Source organism: Physella acuta, unplaced genomic scaffold (genome assembly GCF_028476545.2).
Source record: "Physella acuta isolate Inbredline_101_S28 unplaced genomic scaffold, ASM2847654v3 ptg001979l, whole genome shotgun sequence".
NCBI classification, from domain to species: Eukaryota; Metazoa; Mollusca; class Gastropoda; family Physidae; genus Physella; species Physella acuta.
In genome coordinates this window covers 75167-100550 of record NW_026733484.1, presented here as the reverse complement: position 1 = coordinate 100550, position 25384 = coordinate 75167, and the positions used below count along the sequence as shown (strand labels likewise).

At 28.2% G+C, this 25384-nt stretch overlaps 2 protein-coding genes across 2 annotated transcripts; one reads left to right on the top strand and one right to left on the bottom strand.

The window, feature by feature from the left end:
* The first annotated feature begins 11736 nt into the window (after positions 1 to 11736).
* Positions 11737 to 14567, top strand: LOC131931484 (uncharacterized). The gene is made up of 3 exons (XM_059288298.1): positions 11737 to 11800; positions 12995 to 13073; positions 13604 to 14567. The coding sequence occupies exons 2-3, from the start codon at positions 13007 to 13009 to the stop codon at positions 14563 to 14565; spliced, it is 1029 nt and encodes a 342-aa protein (XP_059144281.1). The 5' UTR covers positions 11737 to 11800; positions 12995 to 13006; the 3' UTR covers positions 14566 to 14567.
* A 1526-nt stretch (positions 14568 to 16093) lies between these two features.
* LOC131931483 (WSCD family member CG9164-like) lies at positions 16094 to 21330 on the bottom strand. Its single transcript, XM_059288297.1, has 6 exons — positions 21255 to 21330; positions 20913 to 21038; positions 20100 to 20256; positions 18676 to 18918; positions 17958 to 18109; positions 16094 to 16546 (listed from the first exon to the last, which is right to left on the bottom strand). The coding sequence occupies exons 1-6, from the start codon at positions 21261 to 21263 to the stop codon at positions 16364 to 16366; spliced, it is 870 nt and encodes a 289-aa protein (XP_059144280.1). The 5' UTR covers positions 21264 to 21330; the 3' UTR covers positions 16094 to 16363.
* Between the last annotated feature and the right edge of the window lie 4054 nt (positions 21331 to 25384).

The window sequence follows — 25384 nt, the reverse complement described above, 5'->3', positions numbered from 1 at the left end:
GATGGACTTATTAAATCATCACTGCCATTCACTGATGGGCTTATTAAATCATTTTTACTACCATTCTCTGATGGACTTGTGATACAACTTTCGATAATATTCTCGTGTACCTGCGTTTGAGTCAATAAAGAGTCAATCTTAAGACATTCTAATGTATCTGTCACCTTTAAATCATTATTAACTTCAACCTCTGTTTTATCCTTGGGTTTCAATTCTTCCTGGACTATGTTACTTAGTTCTTCATTCCAAAGGTTGCCAATATTTACTTCTTCAAGTTCTGCTTTAAATTCTGTCTGTTCACTTTCTAATTTTGGTTCATTTGTGTCTGTTATAGTTTTCATTTCTAATAGTTCTTGTTTATATGCTAGTTCATGTAGGCCAACTTGTGTTTCCAAAGTTTCAGCCCTTTTATCTGCTCTCTGTTTTCTGTTTCTTTTTTTCCGCTTTCCTTTTAGTTGTACAGTCTCTTCTACTTTATCTCCATCTGACATTTCTTCTTCTTTTTGCATGTCTGTAATAGCTCTTGATCTATTACACACTATTTCTATCACATCATCTAGTTCTCTCAATACATTTCCATGAGCTCGTCGGGGTTGGTCTGTTTCTTCGTCCCATGCTTCTTTTGCTTCTTCTATGTCTCTTTCAAGTCGATTGTTTGCCCAGGCTATCTGTTTATTCATCTTCTTAATGCCTTGCGCCCTCGCTAGTGCTAGATATTCTTCAAAACATGACATTTTGATATATTTTCTATTTATGACATAAAATATAAATTCATTAGTTAACAATAGGTAAGTGTTAATTAATTTACCAATACCCTTTCTTGTATTCTGGCTTTGTTCAGTTGATTACAGACATCTGGTAATCCAAGAAAAGTTCATAGTACATATATACGTTCAAAAATAGTTCACTTTGTTGATTCCAAAAAGTTGAAAAAATTCAAAATAGTTCTAGTAGCCTGTTACAGAGTAGAAATTTGTCCAGTTTTAGATAAGACATCTTTAGGAACAGTTACAAAAATAAACTTGATCTGCTAAATCCAAACAGTAGAAAAACTTGAACAGCTAATCCATATAGAAAAAACTTGAACAGCTAAATCCAAACAGTAGAAAAGAAACACTAAGACTTGATCGGCTAAATCCAAACAGAAAAAACACACAGACGATATTTACTCGACATTGGTGAGACAATATTGAAATAAGGTGATAAAAATTATCACGTTGATGACTTGACTTGAACAAAACGTCTGACTTGACTACAGCAACCCTTCTGACTTGAGTGTAGATAGATGACTTTCAAGAACTTGACGTACTTGGTAAACAGTGGAAGACCACAGACTGTAATATCTCCATTTCTTACATATGTAGCACCAATTCTTCAACCACTTGTGACATCATAAGTAACAGTAATACAATGTAGCAACATCACTTTATTGCCTCCACTTCTGACACCATATGTAACATATGTAAATAAATAAATAAATAAATAAATAAATAAATAAATAAATAAATAAATAAATAAATAAATAAATAAATAAATAAATAAATAAATAAATAAATAAATAAATAAATAAATAAATAAATAAATAAATAAATAAATAAATAAATAAATAAATAAATAAATAAATAAATAAATAAATAAATAAATAAATAAATAAATAAATAAATAAATAAATAAATAAATAAATAAATAAATAAATAAATAAATAAATAAATAAATAAATAAATAAATAAATAAATAAATAAATAAATAAATAAATAAATAAATAAATAAATAAATAAATAAATAAATAAATAAATAAATAAATAAATAAATAAATAAATAAATAAATAAATAAATAAATAAATAAATAAATAAATAAATAAATAAATAAATAAATAAATAAATAAATAAATAAATAAATAAATTAATAAATAAATAAATAAATAAATAAATAAATAAATAAATAAATAAATAAATAAATAAATAAATAAATAAATAAATAAATAAATAAATAAATAAATAAATAAATAAATAAATAAATAAATAAATAAATAAATAAATAAATAAATAAATAAATAAATAAATAAATAAATAAATAAATAAATAAATAAATAAATAAATAAATAAATAAATAAATAAATAAATAAATAAATAAATAAATAAATAAATAAATAAATAAATAAATAAATAAATAAATAAATAAATAAATAAATAAATAAATAAATAAATAAATAAATAAATAAATAAATAAATAAATAAATAAATAAATAAATAAATAAATAAATAAATAAATAAATAAATAAATAAATAAATAAATAAATAAATAAATAAATAAATAAATAAATAAATAAATAAATAAATAAATAAATAAATAAATAAATAAATAAATAAATAAATAAATAAATAAATAAATAAATAAATAAATAAATAAATAAATAAATAAATAAATAAATAAATAAATAAATAAATAAATAAATAAATAAATAAATAAATAAATAAATAAATAAATAAATAAATAAATAAATAAATAAATAAATAAATAAATAAATAAATAAATAAATAAATAAATAAATAAATAAATAAATAAATAAATAAATAAATAAATAAATAAATAAATAAATAAATAAATAAATAAATAAATAAATAAATAAATAAATAAATAAATAAATAAATAAATAAATAAATAAATAAATAAATAAATAAATAAATAAATAAATAAATAAATAAATAAATAAATAAATAAATAAATAAATAAATAAATAAATAAATAAATAAATAAATAAATAAATAAATAAATAAATAAATAAATAAATAAATAAATAAATAAATAAATAAATAAATAAATAAATAAATAAATAAATAAATAAATAAATAAATAAATAAATAAATAAATAAATAAATAAATAAATAAATAAATAAATAAATAAATAAATAAATAAATAAATAAATAAATAAATAAATAAATAAATAAATAAATAAATAAATAAATAAATAAATAAATAAATAAATAAATAAATAAATAAATAAATAAATAAATAAATAAATAAATAAATAAATAAATAAATAAATAAATAAATAAATAAATAAATAAATAAATAAATAAATAAATAAATAAATAAATAAATAAATAAATAAATAAATAAATAAATAAATAAATAAATAAATAAATAAATAAATAAATAAATAAATAAATAAATAAATAAATAAATAAATAAATAAATAAATAAATAAATAAATAAATAAATAAATAAATAAATAAATAAATAAATAAATAAATAAATAAATAAATAAATAAATAAATAAATAAATAAATAAATAAATAAATAAATAAATAAATAAATAAATAAATAAATAAATAAATAAATAAATAAATAAATAAATAAATAAATAAATAAATAAATAAATAAATAAATAAATAAATAAATAAATAAATAAATAAATAAATATGTAACAACATGTATTCTTTGTTGTTGTGGGTTAGCTTTCATACAGGAACACGAGCAACAGTGGCAACTTCCAATGACAACTTTATTTACACTATGTACAGATAAATCCGTGGTACATCCATATTTGAAGATCAACTGATATAGGTACAAATAATAATCACGACTCCAAGTCATGGAGACATCTTACATTCACTGCCATCGTTCCAGTCCCAAGTCCTAGCACACAACTCCCGTTCACCTTTCGCTCTCTCTTTTATTCACCACTTTCTCTCCCCTTACGTCAATGAGCGATCTCACCCAAAACACGGAAAAAACACATGACGATCGCTCAGACAGTCCTTCCGCTAGCCAGGTACTCTTCATTCATGCAAAACACAATATAATAAAGATACATAATAATACAGTCTGTGACACGTCCCCCCTTCGAATAAAATTTTGTGTAACAAAATTTATAAATACAATATTAGTAGGGCAGGATCATGTGCCAGACAACAAAATTTATAAATACAGTATTGGTAGGGCAGGATCATGTGCCAGACAACAAAAAATTGTGTACAACTCAAAGTAGAGTAAAATATATTCATTTTAGACTAAGCACTTGTAGTCATAAATTTATAGTGCATACAAATACAACAGTATGTAGTGACTATATCAGTGATAATTAAAATATGTCAGTGTTTTGAACAAAAACTTTAAATGTACAAGCATTATATTTAATATTTAATGCATCAATATACATTCACATAGGAGGAAAAAATATTTCAATTACCCAATAACTGTAGTATAAACAAGACAAATGAGTTTAATAAATTACCAAACGAGTCTGGTACATGACCTTATTACCAAACATAATACATAGTTGAAATTATCAAAGACTTAATTCAACTCATAATTTAAATAACTATATCCTATGTGGTAAAAAAAAACTTCCTTATCATCAAGGTATGTTATTACCACGCATGAGTAATATACTTTGTTGTCTCCCCTAGTCGACCCATTTCAGTCATATCTAGGTCACAACACAACATTCTCGCCTTTCACAGGTATCGACTGATACAATTCATCATTGAGACTTCCGTCTTATTGTTATGCGGAATAAATAGTCTCTAACTTTTACTTGATTTACTTTATTCACTGTTAATTAATAGTATAGAATAGGTTTAACATAATACAGTTTTCATTCTTTTGAAATAGTACACAATTTATATAATTTATATTTACTGATACAAAATGTTTGATATCCATATTTTACAGTTACAGACTGTATAATATTAATGAACTGTCAATTGATAATTTAATCTTAGCATCCTCTATAGCATGAGTAATCGTTCTCGTGCAGTTGACGATGACCTGTATGCCATCTCTCCCTCAAATTGTAGCTTTTAGCTTTGCTACCATAATGATCTCCTATATTTCGTGTAACTTGTGTTACTTCATTTGTTTTAATATTCTTCTCTGGTTTCTGAACAACGTCAGTAGTTATCTTGCTTTGTGTACGTTCGTTTGGTTCATCAACCAACTCAATATAAATATTATGGCATTGCTTTGGCCTTTCATAATACATCTTGCTTCGGTATCTTTCATTAGAACATGATATATTCTTTCTTAAATTACTATATTTCCCACATGACTTTCTTTGTACATAATTGTTTCTTCTCTGATTTGCCAACCTATGCCAACATTGATTTTGGTAATGACCTGTTTTTCCGCAGTAAAAACATCTAGATTTTGGCTTCTTATAAACATGGTGACTGTATTCATAGTTTGCTAAATTTCTTTTTCTTTCATTCTGTGCATTAATGACATTAATGACATTCTTATTAACATGTTGACTGTATTCATAGTTTGCTAAATTTCTTTCACTTTCATTCTGTGCATTAGTGACATTATAGTTTCTAGTTACTGTTTCATCTTTCTTAACTTCCTTGTGCTTCTTTATTGATTCTAATTCACACATAAATTTCTGTGTTAATTTCTCCATTTCTTTGTTAAATTTATTCTTGAGTTCTAGTATATCTTCTTTATAGTTTGACTCCAATTTTCGAAGTAAATCTTCAATAGGTACGTTCTCTTCATTGTGGCTTATTAAGTTCACTGATTCATTAATCATCATTAGTTTATCATGATTCCTGCCATTCTCCGATGGACTTATTAAATCATCACTGCCATTCACTGATGGGCTTATTAAATCATTTTTACTACCATTCTCTGATGGACTTGTGATACAACTTTCGATAATATTCTCGTGTACCTGCGTTTGAGTCAATAAAGAGTCAATCTTAAGACATTCTAATGTATCTGTCACCTTTAAATCATTATTAACTTCAACCTCTGTTTTATCCTTGGGTTTCAATTCTTCCTGGACTATGTTACTTAGTTCTTCATTCCAAAGGTTGCCAATATTTACTTCTTCAAGTTCTGCTTTAAATTCTGTCTGTTCACTTTCTAATTTTGGTTCATTTGTGTCTGTTATAGTTTTCATTTCTAATAGTTCTTGTTTATATGCTAGTTCATGTAGGCCAACTTGTGTTTCCAAAGTTTCAGCCCTTTTATCTGCTCTCTGTTTTCTGTTTCTTTTTTTCCGCTTTCCTTTTAGTTGTACAGTCTCTTCTACTTTATCTCCATCTGACATTTCTTCTTCTTTTTGCATGTCTGTAATAGCTCTTGATCTATTACACACTATTTCTATCACATCATCTAGTTCTCTCAATACATTTCCATGAGCTCGTCGGGGTTGGTCTGTTTCTTCGTCCCATGCTTCTTTTGCTTCTTCTATGTCTCTTTCAAGTCGATTGTTTGCCCAGGCTATCTGTTTATTCATCTTCTTAATGCCTTGCGCCCTCGCTAGTGCTAGATATTCTTCAAAACATGACATTTTGATATATTTTCTATTTATGACATAAAATATAAATTCATTAGTTAACAATAGGTAAGTGTTAATTAATTTACCAATACCCTTTCTTGTATTCTGGCTTTGTTCAGTTGATTACAGACATCTGGTAATCCAAGAAAAGTTCATAGTACATATATACGTTCAAAAATAGTTCACTTTGTTGATTCCAAAAAGTTGAAAAAATTCAAAATAGTTCTAGTAGCCTGTTACAGAGTAGAAATTTGTCCAGTTTTAGATAAGACATCTTTAGGAACAGTTACAAAAATAAACTTGATCTGCTAAATCCAAACAGTAGAAAAACTTGAACAGCTAATCCATATAGAAAAAACTTGAACAGCTAAATCCAAACAGTAGAAAAGAAACACTAAGACTTGATCGGCTAAATCCAAACAGAAAAAACACACAGACGATATTTACTCGACATTGGTGAGACAATATTGAAATAAGGTGATAAAAATTATCACGTTGATGACTTGACTTGAACAAAACGTCTGACTTGACTACAGCAACCCTTCTGACTTGAGTGTAGATAGATGACTTTCAAGAACTTGACGTACTTGGTAAACAGTGGAAGACCACAGACTGTAATATCTCCATTTCTTACATATGTAGCACCAATTCTTCAACCACTTGTGACATCATAAGTAACAGTAATACAATGTAGCAACATCACTTTATTGCCTCCACTTCTGACACCATATGTAACATATGTAAATAAATAAATAAATAAATAAATAAATAAATAAATAAATAAATAAATAAATAAATAAATAAATAAATAAATAAATAAATAAATAAATAAATAAATAAATAAATAAATAAATAAATAAATAAATAAATAAATAAATAAATAAATAAATAAATAATAAATAAATAAATAAATAAATAAATAAATAAATAAATAAATAAATAAATAAATAAATAAATAAATAAATAAATAAATAAATAAATAAATAAATAAATAAATAAATAAATAAATAAATAAATAAATAAATAAATAAATAAATAAATAAATAAATAAATAAATAAATAAATAAATAAATAAATAAATAAATAAATAAATAAATAAATAAATAAATAAATAAATAAATAAATAAATAAATAAATAAATAAATAAATAAATAAATAAATAAATAAATAAATAAATAAATAAATAAATAAATAAATAAATAAATAAATAAATAAATAAATAAATAAATAAATAAATAAATAAATAAATAAATAAATAAATAAATAAATAAATAAATAAATAAATAAATAAATAAATAAATAAATAAATAAATAAATAAATAAATAAATAAATAAATAAATAAATAAATAAATAAATAAATAAATAAATAAATAAATAAATAAATAAATAAATAAATAAATAAATAAATAAATAAATAAATAAATAAATAAATAAATAAATAAATAAATAAATAAATAAATAAATAAATAAATAAATAAATAAATAAATAAATAAATAAATAAATAAATAAATAAATAAATAAATAAATAAATAAATAAATAAATAAATAAATAAATAAATAAATAAATAAATAAATAAATAAATAAATAAATAAATAAATAAATAAATAAATAAATAAATAAATAAATAAATAAATAAATAAATAAATAAATAAATAAATAAATAAATAAATAAATAAATAAATAAATAAATAAATAAATAAATGAATGAATGAATGAATGAATGAATGAATGAATGAATGAATGAATGAATGAATGAATGAATGAATGAATGAATGAATGAATGAATGAATGAATGAATGAATGAATGAATGAATGAATGAATGAATGAATGAATGAATGAATGAATGAATGAATGAATGAATGAATAAATAAATAAATAAATAAATAAATAAATAAATAAATAAATAAATAAATAAATAAATAAATAAATAAATAAATAAATAAATAAATAAATAAATAAATAAATAAATAAATAAATAAATAAATAAATAAATAAATAAATAAATAAATAAATAAATAAATAAATAAATAAATAAATAAATAAATGAATGAATGAATGAATGAATGAATGAATGAATGAATGAATGAATGAATGAATGAATGAATGAATGAATGAATGAATGAATGAATGAATGAATGAATGAATGAATGAATGAATGAATGAATGAATGAATGAATGAATGAATGAATGAATGAATGAATGAATGAATGAATGAATGAATGAATGAATGAATGAATGAATGAATGAATGAATGAATGAATGAATGAATGAATGAATGAATGAATGAATGAATGAATGAATGAATGAATGAATGAATGAATGAATGAATGAATGAATGAATGAATGAATGAATGAATGAATGAATGAATGAATGAATGAATGAATGAATGAATGAATGAATGAATGAATGAATGAATGAATGAATGAATGAATGAATGAATGAATGAATGAATGAATGAATGAATGAATGAATGAATGAATGAATGAATGAATGAATGAATGAATGAATGAATGAATGAATGAATGAATGAATGAATGAATGAATGAATGAATAAATAAATAAATAAATAAATAAATAAATAAATAAATAAATAAATAAATAAATAAATAAATAAATAAATAAATAAATAAATAAATAAATAAATAAATAAATAAATAAATAAATAAATAAATAAATAAATAAATAAATAAATAAATAAATAAATAAATAAATAAATAAATAAATAAATAAATAAATAAATAAATAAATAAATAAATAAATAAATAAATAAATAAATAAATAAATAAATAAATAAATAAATAAATAAATAAATAAATAAATAAATAAATAAATAAATAAATAAATAAATAAATAAATAAATAAATAAATAAATAAATAAATAAATAAATAAATAAATAAATAAATAAATAAATAAATAAATAAATAAATAAATAAATAAATAAATAAATAAATAAATAAATAAATAAATAAATAAATAAATAAATAAATAAATAAATAAATAAATAAATAAATAAATAAATAAATAAATAAATAAATAAATAAATAAATAAATAAATAAATAAATAAATAAATAAATAAATAAATAAATAAATAAATAAATAAATAAATAAATAAATAAATAAATAAATAAATAAATAAATAAATAAATAAATAAATAAATAAATAAATAAATAAATAAATAAATAAATAAATAAATAAATAAATAAATAAATAAATAAATAAATAAATAAATAAATAAATAAATAAATAAATAAATAAATAAATAAATAAATAAATAAATAAATAAATAAATAAATAAATAAATAAATAAATAAATAAATAAATAAATAAATAAATAAATAAATAAATAAATAAATAAATAAATAAATAAATAAATAAATAAATAAATAAATAAATAAATAAATAAATAAATAAATAAATAAATAAATAAATAAATAAATAAATAAATAAATAAATAAATAAATAAATAAATAAATAAATAAATAAATAAATAAATAAATAAATAAATAAATAAATAAATAAATAAATAAATAAATAAATAAATAAATAAATAAATAAATAAATAAATAAATAAATAAATAAATAAATAAATAAATAAATAAATAAATAAATAAATAAATAAATAAATAAATAAATAAATAAATAAATAAATAAATAAATAAATAAATAAATAAATAAATAAATAAATAAATAAATAAATAAATAAATAAATAAATAAATAAATAAATAAATAAATAAATAAATAAATAAATAAATAAATAAATAAATAAATAAATAAATAAATAAATAAATAAATAAATAAATAAATAAATAAATAAATAAATAAATAAATAAATAAATAAATAAATAAATAAATAAATAAATAAATAAATAAATAAATAAATAAATAAATAAATAAATAAATAAATAAATAAATAAATAAATAAATAAATAAATAAATAAATAAATAAATAAATAAATAAATAAATAAATAAATAAATAAATAAATAAATAAATAAATAAATAAATAAATAAATAAATAAATAAATAAATAAATAAATAAATAAATAAATAAATATATATATATAATATGTAAATGTAATACATATATTTATTTATATATATATATATATATATATATATATATATATATATATATATATATATATATATATATATATATATATATATATATATATATATATTATACATCGAGTGTATAGAAGACAAAATGCAGTATGTCCAATTTTTTGTAAAATCGATGTACTTTTATACTTATATAAACAATAATACAAGCTACAAGAATACTTATGTACAATGTTAGAAATGTAGAATGCAAATAATTTATGAATGTTTAAACATAATATTTTAATATTGTACTAAGACTCACTTTTCTCGAGATTTTGATTTTTTGTACCCACTGCATTTATCGTCTATACAAACAAAGTTTGTCAAAAAAAAATACCGTTTTAGTATAAGAGTTCAATAGTATTTGTATAATTCAGCACCCAGCCCTTACCCCCCCCCCCCCACCCTCTTAACCCCACACACACCAAACAAACTCTTAGAAGATTCGTTAAAAAAAGAAAAATCTGGTTCGTTCACATAACGTTTGTAAGGGTTTTCGGTACATAAGGACAAACGCTTTTCTTGATACTTATAAATATAATGGTTCACTGTTTTGTATTTAAAGCAAATTATTTCTTTTTAGTATATTATATGCATAATCTTGTGACCATAACAGTGAATTTAATTTTGAAAAAAATTAAGTCCAATTTTCTGTATACTGACAGGGTAGTTAACTCATTTTCTTTAATGTTTAAATTTTAATGTGGCTATGTCCCTTGCACACTAAAAGAATTAGTTTTTTGATTTAAAAAAAAGATTTATTACTACTTTCTATTGGGTTATTTCTTCATAAGAAATAGTAATTTCAAACATTTTACAACGTTTCAAAAGTTTAGAATATCGATTTAGGATTAAAAAATAATCAGACAATTTTAAAGAAATATATGGACAGTAAATAAAAAGAACTAATGAAAATTTACAAGAAAGAGCTAATAAGACATTGCAAGAGAGAGCTAATGCGTTTTAACGAGAAAGAATAATGACACTTTACTAGAAAGAACTAATTAGAAATAATAATACAGAAAAAAACTGAGCCTTAGGAACAATAATGACTGACACTCTACAATCTACAACAAATAAAAATATTCACATTACAGAAAGTTATGGGATCTCATTTATGGACCTGTAGCTAGTTCTTTTAAGCACACCTTACGAAAGACATTATATATTTAGCAAAAATCTATAGCGGCTGCGCACCAACAACTTAAATCAATAATGTTTCATCGATTTTTAACTATACGTACAAATCGATAATATTGATTCGACACACATAAGTATGTTACGACTACAGCAAGACTGTTGGTTACCGTTTGCTTTCAATGCACTGGATGAATGAGTTTGATTTGGTGTGGATTATTATAGCAGGCAAAATCTGCTTCTATAGGTTTATATAGGTTTGGGTAAGTTTTTCAGTTTAAAACAATGAAATATTAAATGTAAACAATGCAGGTTAATACAAAAAAAAACCCAATGAGATTTAGTATTTTAAATTAAAAGTAATGTTTAGTCTACTAACGTTTAAAGGGATTTTCATATTCATAACTCTAAGGTAATGCATTTTCATGTTTAGAGTTCTTCAGTTAACCCTTTCCGATATTGTGATTGGCGGTGTAGATGAAGCAAAATTTAACTAGTTTTGTGACCTTAATGTGTGAAGGGATAATGTGGTCAGCACTATGTTGTGTATCAAACACAAGAGCGTGGACTTAGGGGCGTTCTTAAGATAAAAAATACGATATTATCTTAATTAACGAATTAGCAGTGGCTCAATTGTCCTACCACGCCGTTCTAATATCATAATCTTGTTCTCAATTTTTTTTTCTTGTATACAGCGTAGGCCCTATATAGAAAGTATTTTAGTTGTGGAGAAAAATTAAATGAAATTATAATAGTTTATTATAATTACGCACTAAAAGGAATAAAATAAATGATTTACTTTAAAATTTGATAACGAACAACCATAAAATAACAAAAAAGAAAAGCTTTTAAAATTTAAGTATTTCAATAAAGGTATTCAATACAAAATATAGTGACCAGTGCTTTTTATTTTAGTTATTTTAAAAAAAAATGTTTTATTATTATATTTCAAGAAACTAGTTTACTTTATTTATTTTAGTGAATAATTTATAAAAGCGTGTTATTTAAGCGCTTTAAAAAAAAATTAAATTGTTTTAAACGTTTTCAAACTTTTAATACAACAGAATTGCTTGACTAAATAGAATGGTGCATTAAATTTTAAAAAATCGTGCTATATACATGGCTGAAATTAATACTTTAATGAATTTTTAAAAAATAATTATGCAGCCAATTATGTAATTTTTGATGTTATAGTGCATCGTCATCTTGACTTGACCCATGTGCCAGGTTTCAGAGAAATTGGTTGGTTAAAAGTGGTCGAAATTTCGTTCGCCCTTTTCGACCCATGAAGAAGAAAAAAGACAAAATTACGAACGAGAAAGCAAGTTAATTAAAAGCATGTGATAAAAGATTTTAAATACAACATCCATGTTTTATTCGCCAATTAAAAATCAAAACAGATATTATTTCTTTTTCTCTGCTATGCTAAAGCTTCGGCAAACTGTATCTATAATTAGGTGCTGTTTGAAATGGCAGGGGCATCGGAGAATGAAAGCCAGACTATAGAACAGGGTGAAAGGATCTACGAAAGTACGGGTAAGTGTAATCAATTCAAGATTCGATCGTTTTTTTATATTGTGCTACACCAGGGTCTCCAAACTTTTCAGCCCGAGGGCCGCGTTAACTATCAAATAGCAGTTCTGGGACCGACAACACACTCGATGTCTATAACAGCGGGAGAGATCTCCCGTAAACTTTCTCGAATATTCACTATTGCACTGTTGACTTTAGATTTAGGGCTTCTAAAACATAGACTTAATTATGGGCTGACTACATTTAGCCAGGAATATGGCTTTTGTAGAGATTAGGATGGCAGTTCAATTGATACATTCGTTATAAGTTTTGGTGTGTTAAAATATATTCATAATGTATGTGATTTCGAAAAGTCATGTGATTTATTCCTATTTCAAGAGTAAATGTATTACGAAATGACATCTGATCAATACAGATATTAAATTACATTTTTATTTGCGTGAGAACATGTTCATTTTTAATTTAAATATTGTACTTAAACTCATATGAAGCATTTAACTAAATACATATCTTTTATGATGTATATTCACCAGAACTGAACGAGTTCGAATTTTACGCTGACGAGTTCCATCAACTAGCAAGCATCAAACATTGCACCAAATATCCCGGCCACGTCGACTTCATACCCGTGGAGGACTTCAATCTCCAACACTTGCCAGGACATTTACAGGACCCGGACATTGTCCAGTTAATCAAGTGCTTGTCCAACTTGACCGTCATGGTCAGAGCGAAATCGGTCAGTCCCGAAAGACCGGAATTTTATCCGGATACGGATCTCCCGTATCCGTTACACGTCAAACCCGGAAGAAAAATGAACCGGCAGTTGAGAACCGGCACGGCGAGGGTGAGTCACCCTTTGTGGAAATACGTGGAGGAGGATGATGTTCCTTGTCCGTGTGCGGCGTGCAAGGTGTCTTCAACACCGGTGAAGACGTGGTGTCAGATACCTTTCGTCACAGCCACGCATGTCATCTTCGATTCTCATGAGTTGAAGGACACACAGGTAGTAATCGATTACAACTCGGCGCGGAGTAATAAAATCGTCCTTGACGTGTTCGATGATGGAGGGTTCAGCGTGTTCACCGATCGCGCGGATATCATCTGTTCAACTCACGATGTATCGTTATACGACCGGTTACAAGCACAGAAAAAAGAATACGAAAATTTGCGTCAGAAACTGGCGAAGAAATACAACGAAAAAGACAAATCCACCAGCTTGGCTATTATGGTGTCGCATCCCCATGGCAACGCAAAACACGTGACCGTGGGGCAGTGGACGAACAGGTGCCAGGCAGGGCGCCACGGTGACGTCGGGTACACGTACAACACGCCCTCGTGCACGGGCTCCAGCGGCGCCCCCGTCTACATCCTGGGCGAGGTCAACTGGCTGAGGAACCAGGTCCACAGCGGGGTCAGGTCTGATGGGAACTTCGCAGGGGTCAAGTTTTTCACCTGGGACGGTGAGGGGATGAGTCAGCTGTTTCTGTACTCCTAACTCTTTACATGTCATATCATCATTAACATCCTTTCCATGAGGCCAAGACACATGGGGCAGATAAAGCAGAGTTTATCTTTTTCAGTGACTTCGGTATATGAAGGGATAGCCAAGCCGACTTTACTTTCCCTTTAACTAACAGAGCTGGGTGGATTCAGGGACGTTTTACTGACTTTAACCCCGGATTAGAATTCGAGACTTTCGGGTTAGAAGTCCAGCGCTCTACCGGTTGGCCACGCTGTACCTGATACAAGTGATACATCCTCCCAAAAAAAAATAACATTCACCAGTACTGCCTACATGGGCATTAAATTAAACTTGTCCTTTTTCTGTATTGTGTATTGCAAAATTTGTAAAGCTACTCGTCATTTTGTAGAAATTGGTCTTTGGGCTTGGATAACATATACAGGAAGAGGGCCAAGTAAGGCGTTGTCGAATGATGGACCGTTCGTCTTCTAACATGAAAGTATCGAGTTCAGTTCGTTGGCTAGAGTTGTAGAACGTCTCTGAGTCCACCCAACTATATGGTGCCTGACTTGAGTTAGGGAAAGTAAAGAATGTGAAAATATTGCTGGCCACACTATCCCAAGGTTCCTTCATATTCCCGTGGGCCTCCCGGTCCGAAAGGGATCTTTATTTTTATTTCCGCTTGGATTGGACAATGCCTGTCCGCCACTAAACACACACACACACACACACACAGACACAAAGAAAAAAAATCATCATTTAAAATTAAAAACAAACACATAGACTTTTAAACAAAACATGTTTATTAAAAGTGACTATACTTATGTTATTTGAAAAAATATTCTCAAATGAATATCTTAAATAACACGATTGCCGTCTTTAAATTTCAGTGCATACATGTTATGTAAAGAAAAATATTTTCACTACATAAAGAGTGTATTATTCTATAAATAATGCATATTTTCTGATATCTATTTTCGGACGAATAAATAAATCAATAAATATGCATAAATATAAATATTCAAACCTTAAAATCCCAGGTGAGGTGTAGTATAGATACAAAATTTGATTAAGCAATTTATTTACACTTTTAAGGAAACATTTTTAATGCATTCTAATTAAAGCTTGGCATTGAACCTCCACTTGACTCAAAATTGTTTAAGTATAATGTAGAGATTTGGAACGTCTTCGTCAAAACTATTTTAGCTTGAAACAGCTATTTATCTACTAATATTTAAAAGTAGAAAGAAAAGAAAAATATTATTGAGATTGGAAATACTGGGTGGAGTTGTCGCAAGAAAATATTCCACTTTAGACCTAACGATCCATTGGGCAGATGAAGTGGAGTTCACATTTTTCTTGACCTCGGCATATAACGGATAATATATAAAGTTAGTAGGCCCCCAGAAAAAACCCTACATCTTAATTATCACGTTTTATTTATTTAATTGTGTATATGCAAGTTAGGGTACTTAGGAAATATTTGCAAGCATTGGATTTCTTGTTTTTCTATTTTTGTTTATGTAGTGCACTTTTTATAAAATGTACTTTTAATGTACTCTTTATAACGAAGGATTTTACAAAATGAAGTGTGATGCGAATACTCTCTGCACTTTAATTTCATACGAATGCAAATAAATACAAATTATAAATACTGTGTATTGTTTTCTCTTATTAATTATGAAGCATGTATAAAGAATAATGATTAAATAGTTTTAATGTGATTGAAATTTGCATCAATATCATTAGAAACCAAGCAACTTGCAGCTAATTTAGACATAGCCTAAAATGTAAAAATAAATTCATGGAAATGTGTATAGTTTTTTTTTGCCTAGGTTTCGATTCCGGCACTTAGTGGTGAAGAAATGTTGAAGATGTTCATAACATTCTGAAACATCGCTTCCACGGATTGGTTGTTACTTGTCAGGTCAGGCAGGTGAAGTGATGACGTGGGTCGCCGCGTCGTGTTACCGTTTGCGATGGCGCAGTTTAGTCGTTCCTCGTTTATGTCAACCTGAAAAGGGTTAACACGAGTTATTTAAGGTTCAGGCGGATTTATTATACCGACTGACCCCACAATACATACCATATATACATATATATATTACATTATATATATATATATATATATATATATATATATATATATATATATATACATACATATATATATATATACATATATATATATATATATAATATATATATATATATATATATATATATATATATATATATATATATATATATATATTTTTTTTTTTTTATATATATATATATATATATATATATACATATATATATATATATATAAATTGGGGGGATATTTTTTGCCGGTAGGGTGGGGAGGGTTTTTTTATAGGTGGATGTAGGAGGGAATCTGGATTTTTGTGATAAAGTATGACGATATTAAAAAGATATATAAAAACTATAAGAAAAAGCATGATGTTAATTAAGGATGACCTGTACCAAGCAGAGTTATGTCACACACACTATTGGAAGGCTAGATATATTCAGTGCAGGATTTGTGTACGACTGACCTGATCCATTCTAAATTTATTTCAAGTCAGTATATCAGATAAAGTAGAGTTTATCTGAATTCTTGAATGTGGAAAAACGGTGATTACAACTTAAGTCAAGTACCTTGTCAAACCGGACCGTCTACGGGGCGAGTAAAGTAGAGTTCACTTGTTTCTGTGACCTCGGCATATGAAGGGATAGTGTGATCAGCACTATGCCAGCCGCCTTTACTTTCCTTTACTTCGAACTCTAATTAAGTTATTATCTTTTCAGAAACCGAAAACAGATAAGTACCTGTTCCTTTTACCAGAAATCGTTCAAAAGTTGATACTCATTTTATATATACGTATAATTAAAATTCAGTCAACACAACTGAAACGGTACTTACATTATCGTGTTTAGAGACATATAGACATACAAACAAAAGTGCAAAACTATGTTTTTTTCCGACTGAGGTAGGTGTAAAACTTCAAAATTTGTGAAAATCTCGATTTAGATTTTTTAGCACGATTACAATACCTTACCGAGGTGAGGGTCCAACTGTTAGTACCTCACCCCAGTCTGGGAGAGCCTATGTGTTAGGGTATAGTGCCACACAAAGTCTAGAACATATCTAGGCCAAGAGTGAACTCTTTTTCATCTCCCTATAGACCGCCTCACATTTAACACTGCAATTTTATTTCACAAACTAAACCTAGACATCAACTTTACAAAGCTTGAACATAAATATTGACACCATCTTTAAAAAGTGTGAACACAAATATGGACATTGCCTTTAAAAAAAATTGAACTTAATATAAACATCACCTTTAAAAGCCATAAACAAAAATACAGACATCACCATTAAAGATATGAACACACATAGATTTCACATTTAAAAATGTGTACACAAATATAGCTTTCACCTTTAAAAATGTGAGTATTTCTCTCAACTTGACACCGGTCTGCTGGACAAGATCCTTATTCATAACGACCAGTAGAGGTCTCCTGTACGTCCGCCAAGTTTTATGGAATCGAACCCAGTCCAACTGGCGCATAGAGTAATACGATGGCCAGTCTGCAAGGAATCATAACACGTTAGTCGGGATTTTAAATATAATGTGGTGGAGTGATCGTTGACATTAATCCTAAACGTAAATCTAGTAGCCTGCAATCAGCCATATTGAAAGAGAACGCGGCAATAAGTTTTAACGAACTATAAACGTTTATATGGGACAGTGTGGGCATAAATGGTAGAGTGCTAGGCATATTCCCCGAAAGTCTCAAGTTTAAATCCGGTTCAAGTCAGTAGAACGTCCCTAAGTCCACCCATCTTTGATTTGTACCAAAATCGTTAGGGAAAGTCAAGGCGGATGGGCAAAGTGCTGACCACACTTTCCCTTCATATCCCGATTTTCAAAAGAGTTATGAACTGCTTCATCTGCCCAATTGTAATATAGGCCTAACGATCTAATTGTTATCTAGGTATAAGGAAAATCCTTTATTTTACTTCCTTTTATAAGAGCCGTAAAATTAAATAAAAATGTATTTTTTGAAACTAAATAACTCTAACTTGGATCCTGGTAGGATATATTGAAATACAACCAATGATTTCAGCTACAATTTAGCTGTCCTTTCACCTACTTTTCTCAATTGAATCCTTTGTAGTATTAAATTTTCTTCCACCACCGTTTTGTCGGTTAAACTCGGCTTTGATAGCTTCGTAAGGATGGCGGATGAGCAGCACAGCTTTTTCGTATCTTTGAAGTGTAACGGGGTTATACCGGTGAGTTTTGACGAGGATTGTCGATTCATTAACCACACCTTCGCCAAGAAATCCTTTCGATGCTAGATTTCCGTTGTTGTATTCACTCCCTGTTAAGACACCTTTTAGAGAGAGAGAGAATGTGTGAGAGAGAGTGTTTGTGTGGGACAGAGAGAGATTGGGAGAGAAAGTGTGTGACAGATAGAGATTGAGAGATAAAGAGAGTGTGTGTCTGTGTGTGTAAGAGAGATAGAGAGATTGAGTTAGAGAGAGAGAGAAATAGATGAGTTTTTGAATGAAGCTAAACGCTAAAAAAGTTTGATTAAAATGTTGAATAATCACGAAAGTCAATATTTACGAGTTACCAGCTCCTCTCGTGATGTCGTCGATAGATAGGGATGGCTGGAGATGGTTGGAGATGGGTGGAGATGGGTGGAGATGGGTGAAGTTGGGTGGAGATGGGTGGAGATGGGTGGAGATGGGTGGCTGACTTAGGAAAATCAAATCCCTCCTGGACGTCCAAAAAGAGGATCCGAGGGTGGGGGGGGGGGGGGGGGTAGAACAGCGCATTTTTTTTCTGCACAGATCTGTCTAGAGCTCAGAATGGGTTTATAGTGTTTGGTAGACGGTTACTTTTAAGGCTTCAAGTGGTTTGTTGAGGTTTATATTTAGGGTTTAGAACAGTGCATCCTTTAGACATTTCTTCTTTTCTTTTCGGGAGTGCACTCGGAACTTTAGGGGGAGAAGAGTATTTACTTTTTCGAGGCGCTAACCCTGGACATAGACCTAGACCTAGCCCAAACTCAAACCCTAGCTCTAACCCTAGCTGAACCTTAAGCTATGACCGGGGGGGGGGGTAGCGTCCTACTGGGCGGGGGTAATTGACAGGGGGGGGGGGTAATTACTCCGTGGGGTAATGACGGGGTGTAATGCCCTGTTCCCATATATATATATATATATATATATATATATATATATATATATATATATATATATATATATACCTAGGCCTAATTAGTGAATGGCGATGTGACTTATTTGTTTGAGGCACCAGGGAGCAGCTGCAGCTCTCCATCGGATTTAGTTTTTCGGGGACTCTTTATTTGAGCCTACTTGACCCAACAACCTTTGTTTCGCCTACGTGCGAGATTTATGTTAAAGTGCTTTGAATACATTCTGCGAGTTGACACGTATACTTAATTGTGTTGGATGGGATCCCTTCCAACACTAAAAAATTAAGAACGAAGAAGAAGAAGAAAGAAGATTCAGATTTTAAGCAAGGGGGGGGGGTGTTCCGTTTTACCTGTAGCCTCTTGAATTAGAAACCTGAGCCAGGTGTTTCCGGAGCCTGGGAAACTCACAAGTGTTGAGAGAGGAAAATTCTTCGCTGACAGACTCACGGGTCCGCATGACTTCACAGCTTTCTTAGAACGTTCCACAGTCGGGGATATTGATTCTTTCTAGGCGGCATTTAGATATGTCGATGATGTAGAAATGTAGAAGATAAAAAAAAAACTAACATTCTTTATACTTTTTTCCGCCCAAGTACTTTTTTTGTACCGAGAACATTTTGTTTCAACTGCCTTGTGTGTGTTTTATGCAGTGATACATTTTATTTTTTGTAAAAAAAAAGATACAGTTAATTCGTATCCCATTTAAAAAAAAAAACAACAAAAAACTGAAAATTGGATAAAACATCTGTTTTAATTTTTTTTTAAATTCCTATGGTGTTTGGAGTATAATTTTTTTTTTTCATCACTTAATTTTAGTATTTTTGTATGCTTTTATGCATGTATGATAAATGATTTTATAATATATATTTATATATTAATACTTCTGAATTATATATTTTATTTGTTTATGCACGTTTTATGTAAAGATAGAAAAAAATCCATTTTAGAACCATGTAGTTTAAGAATTAAATCGAATTTATATTTATGAAATAAATATACTATAAAAATTAAAACACTTGTAATTATAAACAACAATAAAGAACGTTTAATTATAATAGACATTTACTGAATGTGATGATCATGACAACATCATTACGAAAACAATTACAATACTAACTTAAACAAAAAACAATTTAAACTAAATTATACTTATAAGAACTTACGTGCATTAGCTCGACATAGGCAAGACCAACTAACACTGCAGCTATGAAAACTGATACGGCGAGAGATTTCTTAAATGGGACGTATTTACCCGCAGCATTTCTACATAGCTTTAGATGCTGTATTACCTGCATCAAGGATAGCTAGATTGTCAAAAACTAATTCATTCATAAAATAAATTTTAAGTAATTTTTACTTTAAATTACATACATTATTTCTATAATTGTCTGTCTATATAAATATGTATGTATGTCTAAGAAATATTTTGTAATAAAATAGTAATGGAAGAAAAATTACTCTACATCACGAAGTAAAAAAACAAAGAATAACTCTTGACGCCTTACTTTACGCATTTTTACAAGAGACACTATCTTTTCTTGTACTACCTACACTATTCTCCTAGACTGTCAAGAGACTAAATAGAAACACACAAATGTTCACTCAATTTTTTGATCAAGTTAACAACTAATTGTTAAGATGCTATCTGGTGGCAACTATATGTTGATGTGTTGACAAGTCGATAGATATGTCAATCTCTTAGAAAGTCTAAGCTAAACGTCACGACTTTGTGAACTCCATGTTTGAGACCGTTTTTCGTCACCTGACAAAACTGCCCCAACCTCAAGGTAACATTTTAAAATCTGTCCGGACGTTCCATTGCGGAAGGGGAGTAATCCAGGCTCTATGCGTTCTATTTCTTATCCATCCCCATCTTTAGGTAGTTTCTCTTATTTGCTTGACCTGCACCCCCTTGTTTATAACGTCTTACTTTTAAGTAGTTAACCTAAATTCACTCGACTCCGGCACACATTTTTATTATCGCCCAATTACAATACATCTATCTATCTATATATATAATTCTCCTCTTCGAGCCGTTAGAAAACAAGCTGCAAACGCTCTCCCTACCTCCCCACCCCTACATGGTTTTAGTGAGCTGTGTTCACTCTAAATGTTTACAAGCAGAGCCAACGATTTTAAACGTAGGGGGGGGGGGGAGGGGGGGGGAAGGAAGGGGGGGGGGGGTTATGGTCCTTAACGAGCTACTTATAGTGTTTTCAAGAAATATTTTCAGTGTCAGCGTTGGTACTGTCGAATTCACAAATTATGAATTATTGAAAATTAGAAACAACTAAATAGCGGCGTATGTTATGCCGCGGGCCGGCTCGTATATATATAATTCTCTTCTGGGAGACCTTAGAAAACAAGCTGCAAGCGCGCCTTACAGTCCCCTCTCTTCCTCTCTATCGCTACCACCCTACTAAATAGCGGCGTATGATACGCAGCGGGTCGGCTCGTATATATATAATTCTTTTCACGGGGACGTAGAAGACACCACACAGCTGATCCACCACCCTGATCCCCACCTGTCAGGTGAACTGTGGTTCACCCCGAATGTTTACAATAGTAGAGCCGGTTCGGTTCGAATAAGTGACGGTTATTAGGGGCAGATAATTTAGTTTCTAAACAATTAGAAACTAAGGGGAGATAACAAGTTCAGCCTGATAATTTCATTGTCATCTGTAAACGGCTGTTTTCACTGGGCGGGATGGGGTGGGGTGGGGGGATCGAGGGTGTGTGGCAGGGCGGTGGGGTATTGTCGAATTCACAAATTATGAATTGTTGATAAGTAGAAAATAAAACAACTAGATAGCGTCGTATGCTACGTCGCGGGTCAGCTCGTTCTTTATATTCCGTATACGATACTGCAGGGAGGTGAAAAATGACGAAAACTGTCAACATAAATTTTATTATTCAACAAGATTACAATAATCCCTTTATACTCTGTATTCGAGAAACTAAACATCTAAAATTTGTATTAAAGTATCAGCTTTTTAAATGAACGATTTGTTAAACTACTTATCAATTTCATCAACATGTATTTCATTAAACCAACAAGCAATACTAATGTAACCAATTTTTAACCCACTCTACATACAGTCTATAAAACTCTAACGTTTTATTTCATGATACAGATCGCTATCAATAAATCAATACAAAATATCAATAAATGACAAGAATGTATAGTTCTGGGCACATTATTTTAGTTTGTTGACGATTTTAGATTTAAATAAAGCAATAAATGTCTAGCGTGCATCAAGATTTACGTTAAAGGATTTATGTGAGTTGATGAACAGTGTTAAAGGTAATTTACACACCTCGCCGCATAAGGTCAGGCTTTGTTTTTCTGTTCTACTTTCTCGACATAATTTACGAAATATAAGAAAAGTATTGTTGTTGTGAACAATTAAAATCGATATGTAGACGTTTTACACATTCCTGAATTTGGTGTCACCCCTAACCTAGCTTTTTGTTGTATGGCGTCGATTTCGTGCAAACATTATATTAATCCTCCTACAAAAAAGCATTTAGGGGCTTATATAAGTCAAACAGTTATTAATTCAAGTGGAAAAATCATTGTTTTAGTAGGAAATCATAAAATTAACTGTCGACCAAGACGTGGATTGACGTGTATTAGAATTCTCAACCTTTTTCCTCAGGCTAATTATGCAACGTTTATTTCGTGTACACCCCCCCCCCCAACACGGGCATAGCTTTATGCTGTGCACAGATTCAGTGGCGTAGCGAGGTCGGGTGTCACCCCCCCAGAGGCGTAGCGACCCCTCCCGGGGACAAACTTTCCGATTTTCGATTTGCAATCCCAACACTTCAAACTTTCCATTTGCACCCCCCCTCAAACTTTCCATTTGCACCCCCGCCTCAAACTTGTCTCTATATATTTTGCTATTTTTTGCCTTGGTGTTACCCTCCTAAATGGTAGTCTTTTACATTCGTTTATCTATAGTGTTAATTATAATATGGCTGTCTTGTTGTTAACTGTTTAAACGGAAGAATCAATATAGTTTAATACAGTAAAGTAACCGCTAACTTTTGCTTGAGAATAAAATACTTAAAAAAAACTTTTTAAAAAACCACGTTTTTCTTGTGGACTAAAAAGTAGAAAATAAATTTTCATACATTTGATGACAAAAAACGTGGGTACGTTCACCATCAAATTTCCCGACCCATCTGCCCGACCCACGTTTTTTGTCATCAAATGTATGAAAATTTATTTTCTACTTTTTAGTCCACAAGAAAAACGTGGTTTTTTAAAAAGTTTTTTTTAAGTATTTTATTTTCTCCTTTTTAGTCCGTTGCTACACATGAAAAACGTGGTTTTTAAAAAGTTTTTATATAGTTTATTTTCTACTTTATCTAATCACTTGATTAAGTATGACTTGACTAAGTGTTTTTAAATACACGGACTAAAAAATCTTGAGCGACCGATACGCTTTAAACAGAGAAAGGGTGTAATTTACGTTGCTGGCGTGGAGATCTACTCACGAATCACGTGATCAAATCTCCCATAAACAAACAAATAAACGCGAAGCTGAGTTAAGGAAAAACGTGTTTATGTGTATTTTAGCATGCCCAGCGTACCAACCGTGTCACCGTTAACAATGTGTTATCGTGTCCGTTCTCCTTTTTAGTCCGTTGCTACACATAAAAAACGTGGTTTTTTAAAAAGTTTTTTTTAAGTATTTTATTTTCTCCTTTTTAGTCCGTTGCTACACATGAAAAACGTGGTTTTTAAAAAAGTGTTTATAAATACACGGACTAAAAATCTTGAGCGACCAGGATTCGAACCTGGGTTGTCGCGGACACAACGCGAAGTACTAACCACTATACGATCACGGCCAGCGCGCTCACATCGATTGGGGCCGAAGTAACTGTGTCAATAGGCCTCAAGTCTTGTCGGTATCTTTAGAAATCATGTCCTCAATTTTATGGTCCTTGGGGCGTAATTAAATTAAGCTAATTACGGTCACTAATTGCTAGTTTTTATGATTGCATCTGAAATTGTTAGGCGAAAGTAGCATGCATGCCAAATTTCAGGTCTCTAGAGCAATCAGAAGTGGGCTAATTTTCGATGTCAATTTTAACAACAAACATCCAAACAACCAAACAACCAAACAAACGCGAAGCTGAGTTAAAAAAAAACTTTTTAAAAAACCACGTTTTTCTTGTGGACTAAAAAGTAGAAAATAAATTTTCATACATTTGATGACAAAAAACGTGGGTACGTTCACCATCAAATTTCCCGACCCTTCTGCCCGACCCACGTTTTTTGTCATCAAATGTATGAAAATTTATTTTCTACTTTTTAGTCCACAAGAAAAACGTGGTTTTTTAAAAAGTTTTTTTTAAGTATTTTATTTTCTCCTTTTTAGTCCGTTGCTACACATGAAAAACGTGGTTTTTAAAAAAGTTTTTTATATAGTTTATTTTTTACTTTATCTAATGACTTGATTAAGTATGACTTGACTAAGTGTTTATAAATACACGGACTAAAAATCTTGAGCGACCAGGATTCGAACCTGGGTTGTCGCGGCCACAACGCGAAGTACTAACCGCTATACGATCAGGGCCAGCGCGCTCATATCGATTGGGGCCGAAGTAACTGTGTCAATAGGCC